This window comes from Haemaphysalis longicornis, unplaced genomic scaffold, assembly GCF_048455015.1.
Source record: "Haemaphysalis longicornis isolate Haplotype H1 unplaced genomic scaffold, Haemaphysalis longicornis Haplotype H1 scaffold_1, whole genome shotgun sequence".
Classification (NCBI taxonomy): Eukaryota; Metazoa; Arthropoda; class Arachnida; order Ixodida; family Ixodidae; genus Haemaphysalis; species Haemaphysalis longicornis.
In genome coordinates this window covers 24,182,349-24,202,645 of record NW_027526203.1, presented here as the reverse complement: position 1 = coordinate 24,202,645, position 20,297 = coordinate 24,182,349, and the positions used below count along the sequence as shown (strand labels likewise).

The 20,297-nt window shown below is 48.1% G+C and overlaps 1 protein-coding gene across 1 annotated transcript in view; it reads left to right on the top strand.

The window, feature by feature from the left end:
* LOC144175534 (tRNA (34-2'-O)-methyltransferase regulator WDR6-like) overlaps positions 1-20,297 on the top strand; it is a 161,844-nt gene that overhangs the window by 117,419 nt on the left and 24,128 nt on the right. Inside the window, exons 14-20 of the mRNA XM_077704610.1 lie at positions 2,822-2,896; positions 4,483-4,668; positions 5,511-5,577; positions 7,003-7,065; positions 8,684-8,860; positions 10,473-10,650; positions 16,109-16,256. Of these exons, the coding sequence (XP_077560736.1) occupies positions 2,822-2,896; positions 4,483-4,668; positions 5,511-5,577; positions 7,003-7,065; positions 8,684-8,860; positions 10,473-10,650; positions 16,109-16,256 (894 nt within the window). The remainder of the gene's footprint in view (positions 1-2,821; positions 2,897-4,482; positions 4,669-5,510; positions 5,578-7,002; positions 7,066-8,683; positions 8,861-10,472; positions 10,651-16,108; positions 16,257-20,297) is intronic.

Genomic DNA, 20,297 nt, shown 5'->3' with positions numbered 1-20,297 from the left:
TTTTTTTGTCCATGGATCTTCATGTTTTTGTGCGACTGGCGGCATGAGCGGCAGGCTAGCTGATTTCACTGATGGTTGAACTAAACATGATTGACGCTGTCGAACACGGCGAAAAACAGGCCGACATCGCCAAAAGTACAGGCCTATTTAAGCAGACGGTCCGTTCGACCGTTAAGAACAAGGCCGCTGCCGATAAACGCTGCTGGTGGGATTGAACAACAGCGCACTCGGAGTCGAGTCTGCCCTCCATCTTCACAGGTTTTTTGTATGTAATAAAGAACTCAGGTTCAGTGAAACTCGGCATTCATTATTCCAACGCATGCATCGTTCGCGTTCCGTCTGGCCAAAAAGGTAAGAAATACCTAAAGTAGGAGGTTGGCTCCCATCCATTGTGTGCAATCTGCCAGTGGCCGTGCACCGTCCAACTGGTAGAACTTGGGACATTTACAGCTGTACATAGGATTGTATCGTATCAGCTGTTTTAATGCCCAGACTATAATTGTAAGAAATGCGGAAGCTTCCTTGGGGGAACGTCAAGCAGCAATCCGATTTGCTTGACGAATGGTGCCTTGTCACGAAGGGTATTAAAAGAGCCTAGCTGATTCTGCTGGCCACGACTGATTTTATAGCGTGTTAGTAATTGCTTCTTGTTATATTCTTGCTTTCTTTGCTCAGCTTAGCATGCGTCTTTACGCACTCGACCGCTTATGCTAGTCCTTTTCCAAGGCCCGGTGCCAAGCTTCGGAAACAGGGTTTTCAGATGATTTTTTCCACCACGTGAACGCTGTGCAGAGGTGCTGCAGGCGCGTAGAAAGAATAGTGTCTGTAGCATTTATGTCCAGTATTGGTCAAAGTTCGCACTTTTGCGCTCGTTTACCTCCTCCCGCGAACCCCCAACACCGGTCGGATACTGCATACTTTGGCTACAGCGGACGTTTTTTTCCGGATTAAGAGGGTCCGTTGTAATGAGCGTGGACTGTATCCGTGTTCGATGTAAGTGGGCTTTACTGTAATACATACATTGTGTATTGCATTGGACGTGAGGTGGCGCGATTGTTTCTAAGGAGCCAAGTGGCGGCACGTTCCTCCATTGTGTTGCTTGCAAACTTTTCCCGCAGTTTGTGAAATACGTGCCGTTGGACTAAGTGTATGAGTTTTCCCTGCTGCTCCAAAACTTTTCAGTGCGCCTAATGGAGTCTCGTGACTTTTACGGGCGCAAAAGAAAGCGCAGCACCGCGGGAAGAAACTTTAGAACATGGCTAATATTCCTACTAAATTTTAACTTTTATCTACTTAATAAGTATTTCTATCACAGAAACTGACTTCATGTGTTTTCTTGTGACAAGTACTTTGTATTTAAACATAGATTCACGCGAAAAAGGTGGAAAACAGCTTTCATCTTTCAAATAAACCTGCCAAACGCCCGCTGCAACGGTGGTAGCGCCATCTCCTTTGAGCAAAAAAAAAGAGGCATAGCCGCGTGTCTCACCGATGGGTCACGACGCACCTGGGGGATATACCCAATGGCCCACTGGTGGGTCACTGTGCACCTAAAACCAGACCAAAAAAAAAAAAAATCATGCCGCAGTGAACTGGTTAAAGACGCATTACTAGAGTTAGAGGGACATACCTGACATACCACACGTGAGAGGTATGTCAGGCATGACTGATTAATTGTGGGGTTTAACGCGCCGACACAATCTCAGCTTTGAAATTTCGTGTCAGTACTTCTTTACAGATGCATTACTGGAGTGAGAGGGACATACCTGACATACCACACGTGAGCGATATGTCAGGCATGACCAAATGATTGTGGGGTTTGACGCGCCGACGCAATGCTGGCGATGAAATGCGCCTTAGTGGAGGGCTCCAGATTAATTTTGACCACCTGGGGATCTTGAATGTGCTCCAAAATCTCGTACACACGGGCGTTTTTGCTTTTCACCTACATCAGAAAAGTGGCTGCCGCGGCCGGGAATCGAACCCGCGTCCTTGTGCTCAGCAGCACAACGCCTTAGCCACTAAGCCACCGCGGTGGGTATGTCAGGCATGACACCACATTGACAGGGTGTGTAGGGTTTTGTGTGGTTTTTCATACTCTTCTGAGTTCACACATCAGCCGAGACCACTCAGTTTGTTTTTCGCAAAAAGCTCCACTGGTGCCAGCACATCCTGGCGCCTTCTTCAGCATGGGTGTGTACACAGGGAAGAATAGTCATTTTCAACAGCCTTTTGATCTTGAGTCTCTTGGCAGTGCCTTTGTGCAGTGTCCTCAGTAAAACCTCTGCAACGAAATTCAGCAGGGTTACTGGGAACCCGCCAACAAAGGCCTCTTGAGCTGCAACTCGAAACTGAATGGGGCTTCATGCGGGCAGGACCTTGTCAGGGCACTCCTCAGAGTGGCCGAGGCAGTGTTCCGTTATACGATTTTTGAGTGTGCGGACATGATCGGGAGCAGGCTGTTCCTCAAGTGAAAGTGAGAAAGTCAGTCGGGCAAAAGGCTTGGCCCGAAAGTCAGAAGTTGGTCTAAAAGGTCAAGAGGCTTTTGTTAACAGGTTTCCCCATGGCCTTGCTAAATGTCTTTGCGGAGGCCTTACTCAGAAGTAGTGTGATGAGTTGGGGAGAGAGGGGAGCTGCTTACTTGGTGTAGGGGTGCAGTTGCATTCAGCGTTAGTTAAAAAGTGCTTGCTGTGCGTGCATGTGTGTACACGTGCACGCACACCAAGAGAGCCCTCGCTGCTGTGCATGTGCCAGTGCTGTCGGCCCCTGTGTGCAGAGAGTGCCATCACTTATGTGCCTGTCTGGGCTGTGCATAGCGCAGTGTTCGACGACGCTCGAGTGGATCGGGCTCATGATTCTCCAGAGCAATGGCCTGCTGCTCTGCGGCTACCACATGGTGAGTGCTCACCTGAGCCCTCTGATGGAGTGTGTTGCATTTCATGTGCAAGCCTAATATTAGGCGTGTGCGAATAGTGACTCGAGGTAAATACAAAGTGAAGAGTAATGTTGTGCAAGCAGTTCTGGCGCATGTTTTGCTATAACCAGCACAAGGACTGAAAGTTTCTTTGTCTCGGATTTGCACGCTTTCTGCGAGTTCAACAAAAGTCGCAAGGAAACTGGACGTAGGACCATGGCGACAAAATAAAAGCTTGGTTTGTTAGAGAAGACTTCACTGTTTTGATAACATTTGTACCTTTTTTAATGCCGATTTTGAGCAACTAAGGACACTGCTCTTAAAACAACTTCCTTGAATTGTTAAGTAAACTCTGTGAAACTTGTCAGTCCTGCTGCTTTTTTCTCACTGATTTCAAATGTGCCATTATTTTTTCAGCTGGTCAATTAGTTACCAAGATAATTAGGGATAATTAGTCATTTCTGGAGGGACCATAAACAAAACAGTGTGAGCCATAAAACTGTAATCTTTATGTTTTCCAGTACTATGAACCCTGTTGAGGGCAGTAAGAGAGTCGGTGTTTTGATGCACCTCTTGGAACTAATTTTACAGCTCCTTAAACTTTGGTGTTTGAAATGGACATTCGAAATGGTTCCTTGCCACTGCTGCCACTGAAGTTTAATGAGCTGTAAAATTAGTTCCAAGAGGTGCATCAAAAAAACTGACTCTCTTGTTGCCCTCAACAGGGTTCATGGTATTGGAAAATGTAAAGATTACAGTTTCATGGGTAACCCTGTCTTGTCTATTGTTGCTCCAGAAATGACTAATTATCTCTAATTATGATGGTAACGAATTGACTTACCCGAAAAACAATGCCATATTTGAAATCAGTGGAGAAAAAGTAGCAAGACTGGCAAGTTTCACAGAGTTTACTTAACAATCAAAGGAAGCTGTTTTAAGAGCCGTGTCCCCCTTGAAAAATACAGATGAAGCAGTGGCGACTCACCAGCCACTCTCCTGGCAGGACTCCGTGACATCACAGAGGCTTACTTGTGCAGTTGGCAGCAGCCGCTGGCCAAAGCCACCGCGAAAAAACATGACCGTGTGATTGTGGCTCCATTTGGTTGTACCACTTCAAAGCTATCACGGCAATAACACGCTGATGACTCTGTTTTCGGTATTTGCCCTTTTATGTCACTCTTGAGATTGTGTAGTGAGAAGTTTGAAAGTTTTCCAGTATTTCTTACGTTTTTTGCGTCTGTGAAAACAACACTATTTGGAGGCGGAACAAAGTGAGTTACCAAAGGCTGGCACTTTCAAGTTAAAAAAAGTTGTATTTTGTCTCCATGGCTCCTTTAAAAGGCAGGGAGCCGAAAACAGAAACAACGTACTCTGAGCCAGGTGGCTCGACAGCGGACTAAGAATTGGCAGCCTCTCAATTTCAACTGTGGCAGGTGCTTGCTGGGTGGTGCCGGGCGGCCGTTTGTGGGTGCAGTAGTGGTGTAGAAGAGGCGGTGCCTAATTAAGAGGCCTTGTTGAAGTGAGCATTCCCCCCCCCCCTCCCTCCCTTTGCCTTTGGTTCTTTGCAGAGCGACTTTGTGCTGTGGAGCACGTGGCAGCAGCGGGCTGTGTTCCAGCTCAACTGTGGTGGGGGCCACCGGTCGTGGGACTTCGCCATTAGCGGCCACGACGGCCTCTTTGCCTGCCTCAAGACGGGACGCATCATGGTGCAGCGGTGTGGCCTCAGGGAGATGCTGCACCGGTCCTGCATTCGGGTCTGCTGGCCCTTCTGCTTTTAAATGCCTGAACGTGGATGTTCGGCCGTTCGACTATCAGATGATGTGAAATGATTGCCAATTTCGCTGGCCGAAAGACAGTCGGCAGGCTCACGTCTTGAATTTTATTTTTGACCACTAACTGCTTGTAAAGGGCCACTAAATGAACAGATGGTGCCAAATTGCAAGGGGAAACGTGTGTAATGAAGGCGAATCAAATGTCATGTTGTTTCCTTTGATACTCGAAAGTTTCACATATTCACACACTCTGTAAAAAAGTTTATGACAAAGTTTCAGTGCATGCAATCTTTTGTTATAGTGTTCTGGTTTCAATGGCTGTCCTATTGCGTCTTGAAGAGAGTGTTGGTGCAGTGCTGCAGTCTACCGTTTACAGTGGGCTGGTTGGTGCGCTACTTTTAATGGAATATAAAGGGCCCAAGGGCGGAAGCACATCAGATAAAACACGTGCCCGTCGTCTTTCCTGGTCCTATCCTTGCCATTTATTTTACTTCCCAGTCTGCTGGTGTCAGCAGCGCTGGCTGCTGTGGTGTGGCACTAACACATTTCTGTGTTAATTAGGAGCAACCTTGAAAATTCAGAAACAGTAATGAGAACATTTTTATGGGTTGAAACTGTGGGGAAAACTGCGCTATGTGATTATCCGTGCGGGAGGGGGTAGGCATTAAATTACACGCATAAAGGCAGTGTGACGTGGAAGTGTAGTTCCAGCAGTGGTGGCAGTGTTAAGTGGGGGGCTGCAGTTGCACTGTGGGACCATTGTGAGCTGCCTTACCTGCCACCATAATGAGAAGTGCCGGTTCTTTCGTCCTCCTTCCCTGCAGGCACCGCTGCATAGAAAAAAGATCTCCGCCATCTGTCTGCTGTTCAACGAGGAAAATGCATCTGGGGGTGAGTGCTACCTTTCCTAGTGGGGGGCAGCAGTCGCACTCAAGCTCAACTCTGTTGGGCTCTGGTGGCAGCCGACATTTTAGCTAACCAGGTACTATGCATGGTGTCAAAAGTTCATCCTGTTTACTGCAAGAACAAGGATGTCAGAGGACCTAAGCCCAGTATTTTTGGGGAGAGTGCTTCTATAGAAAGATATGTTGATAAACTTCAAATGGTAGCAAAATAATAGGTTGGTGCATTGAAAGGGGAGTAGATTAAACCAAGCACAGTTGTCTTTCATTTGTGGTCAAGTGATTTTTTTTTTGTTTTTTGCGGTGGTCAGAAGTGGAATTTTGTGAAATCTACCATGTTTGTGAACTGGGCCTGCAACATGGGCAGAGTGCAACACTAACAACTTCTGGCATGCATGTCATAGTTGAGCAAAATGCATGTCATACTGGCATGCAAAAAAAAAAAAAAAAAATGCTCAATAGCACGGGAGTACAGTTGAGCCTCATTATAAGAGACATGGATGTAAGAGACAAATGGGTATAAGAGATGATATTCACCCACATGGTTGGCTGCCGTATCTTTCCCATTAAATTGACCTCTTTTATAACAGACATCGGATGTAAAAGACAGTTGGTTATAAGGGACACGTCATCCTTGAACTTTAATCAATAATCTCGCTTGTAACAGACATTTTAACTGCAGATGCAGTGCCACCAGTCACTAATTGCCGTTGCTTCCATTGTGGAAACACAGGTGGACGACAGACACCTGCAGTCACTATTTATTATAACTTCAGCAAACACACAGTGGTTCAGTCAGCTATGAAATGACGATGAGAAGCCCTGCCAATGGAAATGCAACTTACGGAAGTGATTGAAGCTCACTGCCATCCATTGGATGGAGCGCGATCGCACATGCAGGCTCTCCCACTCGCGTAGCTCCCAATCAAGAAGCATCGCAGATGTTGGGTCCTGCAAGTGTAATGAATAGCCTGAGCACACAGCGGAAGAAGCTGTGCTCTCTGACTATTCATCAGGCTTGTGAACTCAACATCTACGATTCATCTTCCACAAGCAAGGAAAGGAAAAAAAGCTTGTAGAATCGGTTGTGAAAAACAGTGTAAATACAGTCATGAAGCAAACAAAGATTCAGAACTGTTTCATAAATTCTGGGGGCCAAACATAAATTAGAATGAATCTTTTGCAACATGCTGTAGCGTCCTTTTGAGCTTTAGTCATACGGTGCCCACATTGAACTATGGGTTGATCAGTTAGTGAAAACGTGGTACCCTGCTTATAAGAGACAGAAACTGCTCCCTGGTACGTGTCTCTTATAAAGGGGTTCAACTGTATTGCTAGAACCTAGGTACCACACGAGTTTTTCTTGGGAAAGAAACGGCAGTAGTTCTGTTGTGCATTGCTGTTATATTTTCAGTTTGCCAAAGCTACATCGCCACAGCCGGCGAAGACAATATCATCACGATATCACAGCTCTATCGTATCCTTTTTGCATTTGTTTCCATGTGTCCTGTTGAGCATTGGTGCCTTGGTGCACTCGCGCAGGGTCTCACTTAGGCGTGCAGCTTACTTTTGTTGTGTACCTAGGACTATTGTCAATTTTTTTATATTGCTATGGACGTAACAAGTGGGAGCGGCTTTATTTAAATGGCCTGTGACAGGCCATTCATGGAGCAGGAACGGGGGCCGGTCAGCAGTCAGCTGGTAGCAAGCACGTTCTCTACTTCCCCATTTTCTTGGCAGTCAACAACTTGATTCACTGTTCCCTAGTAGCACATACACTATATAGACCCCACCACTTGGAGACGTTGCTGCATAGACTTCGTCTTAACGCAGCACTAACAAATTCCTATCTACATCGCATCGGCCAGACATCAAGCCCATATTGCGATAATTGTGGTTCACTTGAAACTGTTGAACACATATTACTGGAATGCTCTGCCTATGCCGACTCAAGGTGCCGTTTACAACATAAAATTGATTGCCTCCATCCTGGATCATTGACATTAAGATTGGTACTTGGACCATGGCCCTCTCCCTCCGCTCAGCGCAAAATCTTGTCCGCGCTATTCGAATTCCTCCAGGACATTGGTGTGTCCACGAAATTGTAAGATTGGTACTTGGACCATGGCCCTCTCCCTCCGCTCAGCGCAAAATCTTGTCCGCGCTATTCGAATTCCTCCAGGACATTGGTGTGTCCACGAAATTGTAGTCGTTCCTCCATCTCAAGAACCTTTGAACTCAATACCCTGAAGAAGGATCATATTTTTTTTTTTTTCTCTACTACTACTCCCCTTTCCTTCACTACACCTACTACCTTTTTCTCTCTCCTCCTTTCCCCGCAGAGTAGCATGCCGGCGAACTGATGTCGGCAAACCTCTCTGCATTTTCCCCTTTAATAAAGAGTTTCTCTCTCTCTCTGGGTGATTGGCCAATTGCCATTGCTTGTAGCTTGCACTGTAACAATACATTCACGATGCCTTCTCAAGAGTGGTTCACACCTGCATGAATGCCAGGAAGTGTGTTTACTGTCTATATTTATTTTATTGCTTGTGGTGCTTGGCAAAGCTGTCTTGCGCGTATGATCATTGCACTTGTTTGTATCACCATGTACCGGAGTTGAAAAGGATATCTTGAGTGTCCCAGGCCAAAAAGAAGTGGGGGGGGCTGAATCACTTGCATGGTGGCGGATGACCCAGCAAAGCCGTTTTGGTTTCATTAGGTTGCTGACATTTGCAAAAATGCAAGACCAGATAGGATTGACCCGGGCGCAGTCCAAACAAGGGCATGAAACAGCTGCTTCTTGCCAGTCGGCAGTGCCCAACATGATTGGTAGTGGGGGCACTCTCTCCTCTCACCTGCGTTTCTGCTGCTTCTATGCTGTGCCCTCTCCCCTCTCTGTGGCGCTAATACAGCACCAGCACCAAACTCTCTCCACCCTCTCCTGTGCTGTGCCCTCTCTCCCTACCTGGATTTCTATTTGCGGACATTTTCTCGTTGGGGTACCCACGGCAATCGGAGCATGCGTAGGAGAGCTAGGGGCAAGGAGCTTTCTGTAAAAAACGTGCCTGCACTGTGGCCTTGACATGCCTTGCCAGAGGAGCGGACGCACCTGGTGCAGCGGGTGGCGTGCCGGCTGTACGGCCACATCTCGTCCATCAAAGCCCTGGCCTGCTGCCGGCCCACGCACCTGCCCATGCGGGAGGAGCGCCTGCTCGTCTCGGTTGGGGGACGAGCCCAGCTCTGCCTCTGGCACGTCATCACCTCCCGAAAGTGTGAGTGATGGCCACCCTTACGCTCTCTTCTCCATGCCGGGCACACTTTGGCTTCCAGTGAGCCTTCAGAGCGAGCATTTCTCCACTAAGAAGGCTCTGAGCTTCAGGTCTTGGTAGTCGATGGCCAGGCTGCAGATTTTTAGAAATGAGGGATGTACGAATACTCGGCTGTAGAGTGCGAATGTCGGAGTGAATACGATTCTGAGTTAACATTTCTCATATACGCAGGGCCACCCATCACCCTCACTTGATGGTATGTCCACGTGAGTCCAGTAGTATGCCTGAATTTGAACTTCTAGTACTGGTACTTTTCTCAACTTCTGCCACTGGTGTGCTAGCCTAACTTGCTAGGTCTAAAACGACAGTGCCTACAAAACTGCAGCTCAAAGGCATTGGAACGCAAAAGCATTGGTAGAGTAGTTGTGCATCTGTGTGCTACGGTTGCAGATGCGTGGAAACGTGGGCACAGAAGTTTGCACTTTGGGGAAAGGAAATCTATGTGCAAGATTTACAAAGTCAACTTTTATGTTTCCAAAGGTAATCAAATTTACTTTTGGGCATTATGTGAATCCCAGGTTGTTTTTTATTGGCGATTGTTGTGTCCTACACTCTGTCTTCTTGAATCAAAAGCACTTTAGATTGTTTAGTAGGGGTTTATCAACTGGAGGGCATCATTTTATTGACATTTGGCAACTGATCAAAAGACATGCAAATTTTTGCTCTCTGGGGTGTGACAGAATAAGGTGGACAAGCATAACAAACCTGAGTCTGTGGAAAGGTTTTTCTATGCTTCAGAAATTATGTTTTGGTGTTTCTGTTAATGGAATTTAACTCTTACAAACTTTATTTCTCATTGCTCCGAAAGCCTGTTTTGTCGCTCCGAAGTGCTCTTTTTCAGCTGCTACAAAATGACTTGGGTGAATCACACCGCATCACTGCACATCTCATGAATGCTTTTGTGACAATGGTAGTTGACATTTGTTGTGTGCAGGGCTTGGAGGCAGTTAGCATGGCGTCGCCATTCCAAAATGCCAGTGCTAAAATCAAAATACAAGAAGGTTTTTGTTACGCACCGCTTAGTTAAACAGATTGTAACAAGGGTAGCTCATTCAGATCCTTACTTTTGATTGCCACGTTTATGATTGTTTTGAATTGGTGGTGAGAACAGGCTGCACTTTTTTTCTTCAAGTATTGGCACACAACTGTGTGCCAGAGTTATTCGATAGTATAGGAAGTCGTGAAACACCCCAGAGGCCCCGTGTATCAAAAGCTGTCTGCGGTTGGCCCCCTGCGCTGGGGACAAACCGTTGGCTAACAGGGGCAATGTCACCTGTCAGGTGTCGACAGAAAAGCGGCTGCTGGTGCTAGGCGTAGACAAAATGCCATGAAAACATTCGTAAGCGTTATTTAATTTAATGTTCCCAACTCGAATAAGGAACTTTCATTTAGAAAGTTTTGTTAATAAAAGTAAATTTTAGCAAAGCTCCCTAGGGTAGGTGCCAAGCCAATACTCTTGCCGCTCAGTCACAACAAAGCAGGGGTGCTCGCATGGCCCGGATTCTGAAGCGGAGTTTTGCGACCGGTGGGCAATGAAGAAGTGTGGTTGGTGCAGGCAGCATGATGAGCGAGGAGCTCCACGACCACCGGCTGTGGTCCGTCGACAAGCAGCACCGTGGGGCGTTCCGGTTTCCCGTGGCGGACCCTCTGGCACGTTACCTGGACGTCTGTGTGTGGGAGTACGCACCCGCCGACTTCCGCATCGTCACAGCGGCTTCAGACGCCTTGATACGGTGGGTGGGTGACTCGGGTGGGATGTTGCTCGTGTGCGGGCTGCTGTCGTGTCACGTGAAAGGGAAGCCGTCTAGAACAAGCGGGGAATGTTGGGTGCACTGAGTGCGGTGTGACACTCGTTGGCTGGTTGTTCATCAACCTGCAAGAACAGCTGCTACCATGTACCATCTGCAGTGATTCCTTGCGCATGTTCCTGTGGCAGATGAGGTGAAATAAACAAGATTTGAGCTAGGCCTTGCACGGTAGCAACCCCTGTTTTCAGAACAGTCCTGGCTGCCTGTGGGCTGGGCTTGGCATTCTGGGGCTGTGGGAGGTAGCGCCCACCCCTGCTTCCACCACTCTTAGGAAACAGCAGCACACGTCACGTGGCGTCCTCTAATGTGCTGAGGAAAAGCCGAGTCCCAGCCCACACTTGCCGTTCCAACCTGAGTAGGAAGGCTAGAGTAGAGTTCCACGTGGCAGTGTCCAAGCATTCCTTTTCCCCCACAAATACTCACCACAGCGCTGGCTTCAAGACGAGGCGTTTGCAGGTTGTTTTGACCTTAAATGAGCGTCTTTAGAAATTCCTTTCTGGACAAACCGTTTTTCCATTCGCACGCTCAAACTTTTCACAAGTGTCGCATTCGGTGTCATCTTTTATTTAACACCAAGAACAGTGACGGCACTTACGTGCTTATCAAGAAAACAAATAACAATGATTTTCACCTATCGGAGAGCCGGCAGCCTTCTCGGACATCCTGAAAACCTTGGAACAGTGGTGTCACCTGGGGTATCCGGAACAAAACGAGCTAGCCACCGAATATAGCATCTTCCATGAATTGGTATCGCGTCTTTTGCACCTTCTCATCACAATCTGAGATTGCGAGTTTTGTATAACAAATATGCTTTTTTCTTTTAACTCTCTCATGCTGTTTGAAGGTCAGGCGCTGCTGTGTTGTGGGCAGTCAGTCACAAGTGAAATGTATCGGAAAAGGGGGAAGGTGAACATTTACAAATGAGCCGTTATGGGCCAGTGTGCCATTTGGTACAAAACCTGGCATTCAGTGGTATTTTTCAAATCAGATCGGGAGGATGTATTCATTTTGCAGAAGCAGGAAATTCAAAGCACCCCCCCCCCCCCCCTCCTTCTTCTTTTCTTTCATGCCTTGGTTAGCTGCCCTCGTAATTTTTACCTTCTCCTTCAAAATGAATGCTTTCTGTTTGCAGGTCTTCACTGGTCATACGTAGACTGTACTGTAGCTTTAGGTAGGATTTGTTCACTGAATTGGGCATCACAATTGGATCACAATGCTCAACATTTCATAGGTTACTCACAAGCAGGCAACAGCGGTTTTTCCCAAAACTGGGGAGAGGGGTAAAAATTGAGGGCCATGCGGCTCTCCAGTAGTTTTGCTGGGGAACATGTGTGACATCTCAGAAGCTGTTGGTGGTGCTTGCATGTCGTCTTGTTGATTTGTGCTGCGACACAACATTTGCAGCAGTTGATATTTATCAAACCATAGAGTTTTATACAGTAATAACTAGTGAGGAATCTGGCACTGGGATCGTCCGCCATGATGGACATGATGGGCAGTTGTGGATTTGAATTGACATTCAATGGCTTCGCTATAAGTACTATGGATCATCAGATTGTGGAGCCAGTTTTGTTTTCGTCGTGGTCTTGCATGGGCACCTTTGCTATGTGAGGTGTGGGAAGAAGCATTCGAAAATGGGTTTCTCCTTGAACTGAATGTCGCACATGCGCTGACGCCGCCCTGAGTGGAACTGGTCTATGGCCGAAGTTGCAAATCCAGTGAGTTATCAATTCATTGCTGGCACAGCGAGCACCAAAACACAACAAGACGGCGCTGTATGCGGCGAAGTCGCCTACGAAATAGAAGTTGAGGCGCTGCTCATTCGGCAGGAAAATGTATTTTCGAAGCTGACGAAGGTTGCAAACGCTGTCTCTTGCGGCGTAGACCAGCAGTACCGGCAGCTGATAGGCATGCAGCTTTATGAATGTCACAAATTCAGGCTGAAATAACATCTCCAAAAATAAACGGTTACTGTTTTTCTTAGGAGCACAAACATTTTTCTTTATAATAAAAACTACAAGCGCCGAAATTTTTACAAAAAGCTTTTAAAGTCTGTGTCCCGCTCTAGTTGGCGGCAAATGGCAAACGTACTCCACGAACTTCCTCAACTCCGTGTCTGCTTTTTATCTAAACACGGCGTTTCATTTCATTCAACGCCAGTTTTTAGGAACTAAATTTTTTGGCCACAGAGTAATTTACAAATAGCGAACCATGTAATACCCCTAAATGCATTCTAGTAAAAAAAATTCAATATGCGCAGCCGTAGCCACGTTTTGATCCTGCGCAATCCAGTTCCACTAGTACCCATTGTTCCCATCAAAGTGTAAGTGCTGTCTTGGAGTTTGCATTGACACTAGCGCCAGATTCTTCTCTTGTTATTATTGTATGAAACTCTATGTTTATCACACGCCACATGACTTGGTTTAGCCAGGAACTTTTACGAACCTAGGCTGGCCATGATTTTGAGGGTGGCTTGGTAGGCTAGGTGATAATGCGTCTTGCCATAGGGGTCAACAGGGCACTTAGACAAGGACAAACCAGGAAAAGAAAGAGAGCGCGCAATGCTTAATCGTAACTGAATGTTTATTCAAAGAAGATTTGCATTAATACTCAGTCACAGCCAAATTCCTTGAATAAAAATTCAGTTGTAGTTCAGCGCTGTGTCCTCTCTTTCCGTCTTAGTCAGTTCTTGTCTGAGAGTGCTGTTAGCCCCCTTTTAAAATGGTCATGATCGTATCATCGAGATGCTGTTGCATTAGATTTTCACAAAACTTCACCGTAAAGTGTGGCCCACATGGGGTGAATTTTGCGGACGAACTTTTCCCAGTGGCAGGAGCCGCCTTGGCTAGACTCCACTTATTCTTGTTTACTCTACTATGGAAGACAGGATACTTTCCATGTTTAAACATCGCAGAGCTGCTCAAGCATGATTCTCTTAAAAATCATGCACCTACACATTTCCCCCTGCAGCTGCAATTCCAAACACACATATGGTGCATTTGTAAGACCATAAGAAATTCCATGTTGCACTTGAGAACATGGTTTGGTGAAATAATGCTAGTATTTGGTATATGGGACATGAGTGCAGAGCATCAAATCAACAGCACGGAAAGCTGGCCAGCATTGCAAAGGAGAACAAGCTCTGATAATTCTAAATGGTGAATACCTCCTTATCTGCAAGTACAAGTACAGAATATAGCGGGGAATGTGTGGCACCCGTTCCCATGCTGGGGAGGCTGAGACAGAGAGAAACTGTGTGTCGGTCTGGGTGCTGCTAGGGGGAGGCAGGACTGTTGATTGGTGTGGGCAAAGTTGCGGGCCCCTTAGCGACAAGTCTCACTTGCACTGTCCAACAAGAGCGATGACTAGGCTGACTTCAAGGTGCACCATGCCTCCTTAAACACCATTTCATATACCGTAAAAACCCGCGTATAGTTCAGACCCGCATATAGCCTGAGGTGTAACTCGGGGATAGCAAACGCGAGAAAAAACGTTTTCACGCGAATATAGTTCGAAGAAAACAGAAAAATGCATTTATTTACACACTTGATTATTCGTTGTCCTCGTCTGACGCACTCTCTTCCAAAGCTCCCTTATCGGAAATGTCCTCCCACACAGCACCTCATCCTCGGTAACATCAAGCGCGTTTGAGATGGAGCACTTTTTGAAGGCACGACAAACGAGCGCCCCGGGAATGCAGGCCCACGCCTTGGCGATCCATGAGCAGAGCAGAGCTGGCGAGGCCCGTTTCAGCCATCCGGCAGGGGTCACTTCTGGCAACTCCGGACCTCATTCACTCCATATACAGGCGCCTGATGTGGTCCTTAAATGGCTTATTAAGACACACATCAAGTGGCTACAGCGGATGACGACGAGCTCGGTGCGGGAGTCGCGCAGCAGCCGCTTCACGGAGTCTGCCAGATGACACCGAAACGCGTCGAGCACAAGCATTGATGGGAGCCCCAGCAGTGCTCCGGGCCGTCGACACCACACGGACTTGATCCAGTCCAGCACTAGCGATTCGTCCATCCACCCCTTGTCCTGGCAGCGGACGACAACATTTTTTGGGAACGTCTCCCCGTTCGGCAGCGTCTTTCATTTAAACACCACGTAGGGTGGCAGCTTGCGACCGTCTGCCGTGCAGGACAACATTACAGTTACCCGCATTTTCTCGTTCCCAGTTGATCACACGGTAACTTGCCTGGAGCCTTTTTTGATGCACCGTTAGAGCCGAGGGCATATCGAGGTACACTGGCATCTAGTCAGCATTGCCGATCTGGCCCAGCTGAAAGGCGACTGCCTTTCGCAATGAAATCACATGCTTCTGAAAGGCCACAAGCAGCTCTTCGTAGCTTTCTGGCAGCTTCTGTGAGACCGACGTATGCCAACGTAGGGAGAACCCAGTGCGACGTATGAAGTGAGACACCCAATGCTTGCTTGCCTTGAAGTCCGTCCGCTGAATGCCTTTGTCTTGAGCGATCTCCCTTGCCTTTGCTTGCAGCAGCTCGATGTTCACAGCGAGATGTGCAGCTCGTTGCTCCCGAACAAAGTCTGTCAGTTCTCGTTCCATGTCGGGAAACGCTCCATTTTTTGGTCTCCGGAAACTTTTTCTCTGGCCGCTGCATGCAAAAGGGGCTTCCTTCTGCTTCCTCCAACCGCGAATGCTCCGCTCGTTCACGCCAAACTGCTGCTCCGCAGCACAGTTGCCGATGGTTTTGGCAGCATAAATAACTTTTCTTTTAAAGGCAGTCGAGTACTGCCTGCGCGGTCCTGACATGGCGTAAAATCACAGAAGTAAAATCGTGGCCGTTGTGATGTGCGCCAAGTGATTGCACTGGCCACTGTTGCACGCCTCTGTACCTGTAGGTCTCTAGGACTAACGCCACCAGCGCCACTAACGCTACCTAACGCAGAAGCGTGCAGACACCTGATGATGATGATAGCACCGCCCAATGCCGAAACCGAAACCAAAACTGTGCATTCGGGCCGAAAATATTTGGGATCCGCATATAGTACGGGGCCGAAATTTCGCATCCTGAAATTTAGAAAAAAACCCCGGGGTATACGCGGGTTTTTACGGTATTCTCTGAACCCTTGGGGAAGCTCTTGAGGCTGCATCAGCTTGCCTCTGTCAGGTAGAACCAAGGCAGTGGTGCGGACGGCCCCCTCATTGCTATGAAAGCTGAAAGTGCTGGCAGTGTACACTGACTTCTCTCAAGAGATTGGATCATTGCTTGCTCTCATTGGAATATCTGTACTTGGCGGCGGGCACTGGTGGCACTATGCGTGCCTCTTTGCCGTCCTGTTCTCTTGTATCATATGTATGAGAAGCACATGCAAAGCGGGGTGCCTTGGCTCCGTCCGCGTGTGCAACCACTTGCAGCGTGTTCCGGTACCAGTGGGCAGGTGCCCTGGACGTGCTACTGGTCATCCCGGCGGGCCAGCACTGTCTGTTCCGGGTTCTGTGCACCCCACTGCCAGTATCCAGCAGCGGTCCCCAAGCAAATCTTCAGCGCCAGCTGCAGCCACTGGTGAGCATCCTTCACCCTGACCTCCGTCCTGTCAAAGAGAGAGAGACCCTTATTGAGCATCCTGCCAGACCTAGTCTAGCCATGAAGCGGCTGCAGGGACAAGCTGACCTCAGCGCAGGCTGCTCTTGAAGTGTAAAGTCCTGTGGATAAAAACGCCTGCCTGTCTGGTGTCTGTCCTCGAGTGGTTTCTTGGCATCATGCAAGCTTTCAACTGAAGTTTGCGGAAGGGGGGGGGGGGGGAGGGAAAACGGGGGAAAGGGGGTGGGGGGAACACCGTGTGTGCATTTTGTTTGGTCTTGCAGTGGCATAGAATGGCCCAGTGTAGCACAATTTCCTCTCCCCTGTGGCCTCCCCCCTACTCTAGCTCCTGCTGCAGTGGCGCAGTGGCTAAAGCGTTGTGCTGGGGAGCTTAAAGGACACTGCAGGTTCGATCCCGGCCATGGTAGCCATTTTTCTAATGGAGGTGAAAAGCGCAGTCGAAATTTCGGTGCACTTAAAGATCCTCAGGCGGTCAGAAATAATCCCGAGCCCTCCACTACAGCACGCCTCATAGTCCGGGTTAATAAAAACACAATCCAATCTAATCCAATCTACCTCACTCCTCTAGCTGTGCCCAAAGTTGTCCGTGTCTCATTTCTCCACCTATTGTTGTGCCTGTGTTTGCTTCTCTCCGCTTTCATCGACAGCCCCCCCACTGGTGTTTCTGTTTTCCGCCTCTACCCGAACCTTTGTATGGCGTGTGCAGGATGCTGCTCTCCTTCTTGCTTAGTTTTAGGCAAAATATCCTCGACCTTACTTTATCTTCTTCATGATGTGCACTTACTGTGAATAATGCCCAATATCTGTCTTTGTGTGGCTGTTTGGGCTGAGCGTAGTTTTTTTTCAGCATGCTTCATGGTGCACCAAAAAATAGTACAGTTGAACCCCGCAATAACAAAACCGCCGGGGAAATCCAAAAAAATCACTTTTGTGGGAAGTGAACAAAGTGAACAAAGTGAACAGTCAGCTGCTAATAACCGACAATAGCGAAAATGGAAGACCAAAACAAATTCTAGGCCTTCAGGGCTGTTGGCTTTGGCAGAAGACATTACGATTCCCAGTAATCATATGTAAGGTAAAACAGTTTTTGCAACCTTGCCGAACACTCGAACGTATTGTGTCAATCACTTTACGTTGTCAAGGCATGAAAGTTTGCCGACATGCACTATGGGCTGCAAAAACTGTAGGTTGAGTTCCAAATAACCCACTGTGTATGTAGGTGCGTGCTGATTTTATACCAGGCATCTAACCAGTATGGAGGTTTATTGAGCAAAACGAGTCACATCTACTTTAAAGATACAGTAACACTATGTTTGTTCAGACCTGGAGGGATATTTCGGTGCATTTTCCACCGCCACATCTTCCCGATATTCGGATATGCGTTATAGGAAAGCTGCACTCAAGAGGTGGAGGAGGAGGAGAAAACTTTATTTAAAATTAAATCGAGCTGGTTAGTGGGCCGGGTCCTCAGTCCAGGACAAGAGAGTAAAAGTAATTTTCTTCAATTCGTAGAACACCATCCCGAGTAGAATAGGATTTGTTCTTTGCGCCTGGAAGGGTTGAAAGCAATAAGGAGCTGCTTGGAATTATTCATCGGTTTCGATTCTTGTAATATATGCAAGTATACTATTTATTGCGTTAGTAAGCAAGTATATCTTGCCTTCAACACCGTAATCATGTCATCATTGTTAGGGTTGAGAGTCAGTTTGTTATGATAATGATGGTTCCAATAGAAATTCGGAGCACAAAAGCCGCCTTCGAGTACTGTGGACAACGTTGTTTAGGGTGCGATCGCGGTGGCGTAGCACAAACCTTCTCATTGTATATGCATGTGAATAAACAAAGCACGCTGCTGATATGCACCTTCTGGGTCGCAGCTGTAATGAAAGCCAATTTGTGAAGAAGGGAATCTATGCCATACAATATGAAGGAAATATCCACACGATCTTTGTGAGCCTCCCAAACATCCCCAAACCTCCTAATAAGACGTTTGTGAGGGTGCAGAAAAATTAATGCGTTGGGCACAAAAAAAAAAAAAAAAACATTCATCTGGTACAAGTCAGCCAGAATGAAAGAAATAGAAGGTAGCCGCTTTATTTCCTGCTGTGCGTGTGTAGGGGCCCGCTGCTTGATACGTAGCATTAAGACTGTTGAGTCTTCATAAAAGCATCTCACAGATACTGTGGGGATGCCCTTTCATTTTGAATACTTATGGATGAGCTGTGAGCGCTGAACCTCGCGAATAAGCTAGAAAGGACGAGTTACACATGATCTTCTGACCGATCCTCTGAAGAAAGTTATTCTCTCTCTCCTCGCGTGTTTCAAACTTGTGGGGTATACAGCGTGAAATTATTCAGATGTGTCAGACGCTGGCAAAAATAACTGAATAGCTAGAAATACGCTTTTTAACGCACTACAGCAAAGAAGTGGGCGATTTCTAGCCCAGGCACTGTTGCCCCTCACAAGCGGAGTGTAGCAGACGACAGCGGCGCGAATCCCTAAGCCGACGTCAGAGCCAGGGGGCGCCACTCAATCATCTCACCGCCAATAGTTGCCGTGCAGTTGGTCAGAAAGGAGGCAATGTAGGAGTATGTGCGTCTGAAACAGTTCCTAGAGGCAAGACCTTGCAAAATGGCGTGGTTAGGAAGGAGCCTTTATTTTATTTCTTTTAGGCATTTCAGATTTAACTAAGGCGCGCACAAATTGTGTGAGATGCAACTTAAAGGGACCCTGCAACACTCTTTGAGCAGTGCAAGTAAACCTGCGCGGCGCTTAGCTTACACTACCAGAAATACCTGAGCCAACTATTACACGTGCATGTGAAGCGGTGAGCGCGCAAATCGCTGTGAAACACATGGAAAAACCAACCGCGCTCTCTTCATTTCTCCTTATTATGCACCCCTGGCATAGCCTAAACGACGTCATTGAGGCCATGGCTGTCCGATCGGCTGTCACTGGTCAACTTCGCGGCTAATTTCTCGCATTTCCTGTGACGATCGATCCGCTGTCGTCAGCGCTGTGTACGAACCTCTTCTATGCCTGAACCTGTAGGCACAGTTTTGCCGTTTCTTTTGTGTTTTGAGTGCGCGCGGAGTTTGAGTGATGAGCTCAATACTTCCCTTTCAACAAGGTCACTCGACAACAAATGTGTATTGCTTCAAAAACGCCCTACCAGCCCGAGCACGCGCTTGCGAGCAGGCACCCATGCCTGCTTTTTTGTGGTACCAGACCGGAAATAGACCCCTCCACGTTGCGGAGAAAAGGAGAAAACTCCCCGGCCTGTGAAATATTGAAGGCCGCCGGAAAGAACACCGCAAGCTGCCCCCCTCTTCAGGAGAGAGTGCACAGCTTTCGTCGCGTTGACCGCGGTCTAGTTGAGAGGGAATGATTATGCGCAATTTCTCATCGCGCGTAGTTTCGGTGATAGTTGTGGGCTAATGTACGGGATAGCAGAGGACCCCGGCTAGCTTTGCTAGAGAACGCTACGCGCCGTACACTAGCCCTGCGGAATCCGAAGACTCACGCACGGGTTCGAGTACTCACATGCGGTAGACAGGCTCCGGCAATCCAAAGTAAGGCTTTATTGCCTGGCAGATACAGTGCATACACCAGACAACACGACTATCGCTCGCGGGGAGACAGTGGCTCCTGTCGCTCGCTCAAGCCGCTGGGCTCAGACCTCGATATCCGTCATCACGGCCGCGGGAGCAGGGGAGGCATCCCGAGGCGACCGATCAGGGCAGAATCTCTCGGCAGAGTCCCCGCGGACCATTCGCGCGTCCCGCAGGTCGGCTCGGGGGAGAGAAGGTCTCCCCTGGCGCTCGAGGAGAGGGCGGCGAGGGAGAAGGCGACGACCGGTCCTCCTTCCCCCTCGCTCCCCGCACACGTTCGCGGCAAGCCGGTTCGGCGCGTCGCGCGGGGTCATGAAGAGGACACGACCTACGTGACGCGCCGGCTACCCAAAATGGCGGCACCCGGCTCGCGGAAACATGTGCAGGCGAG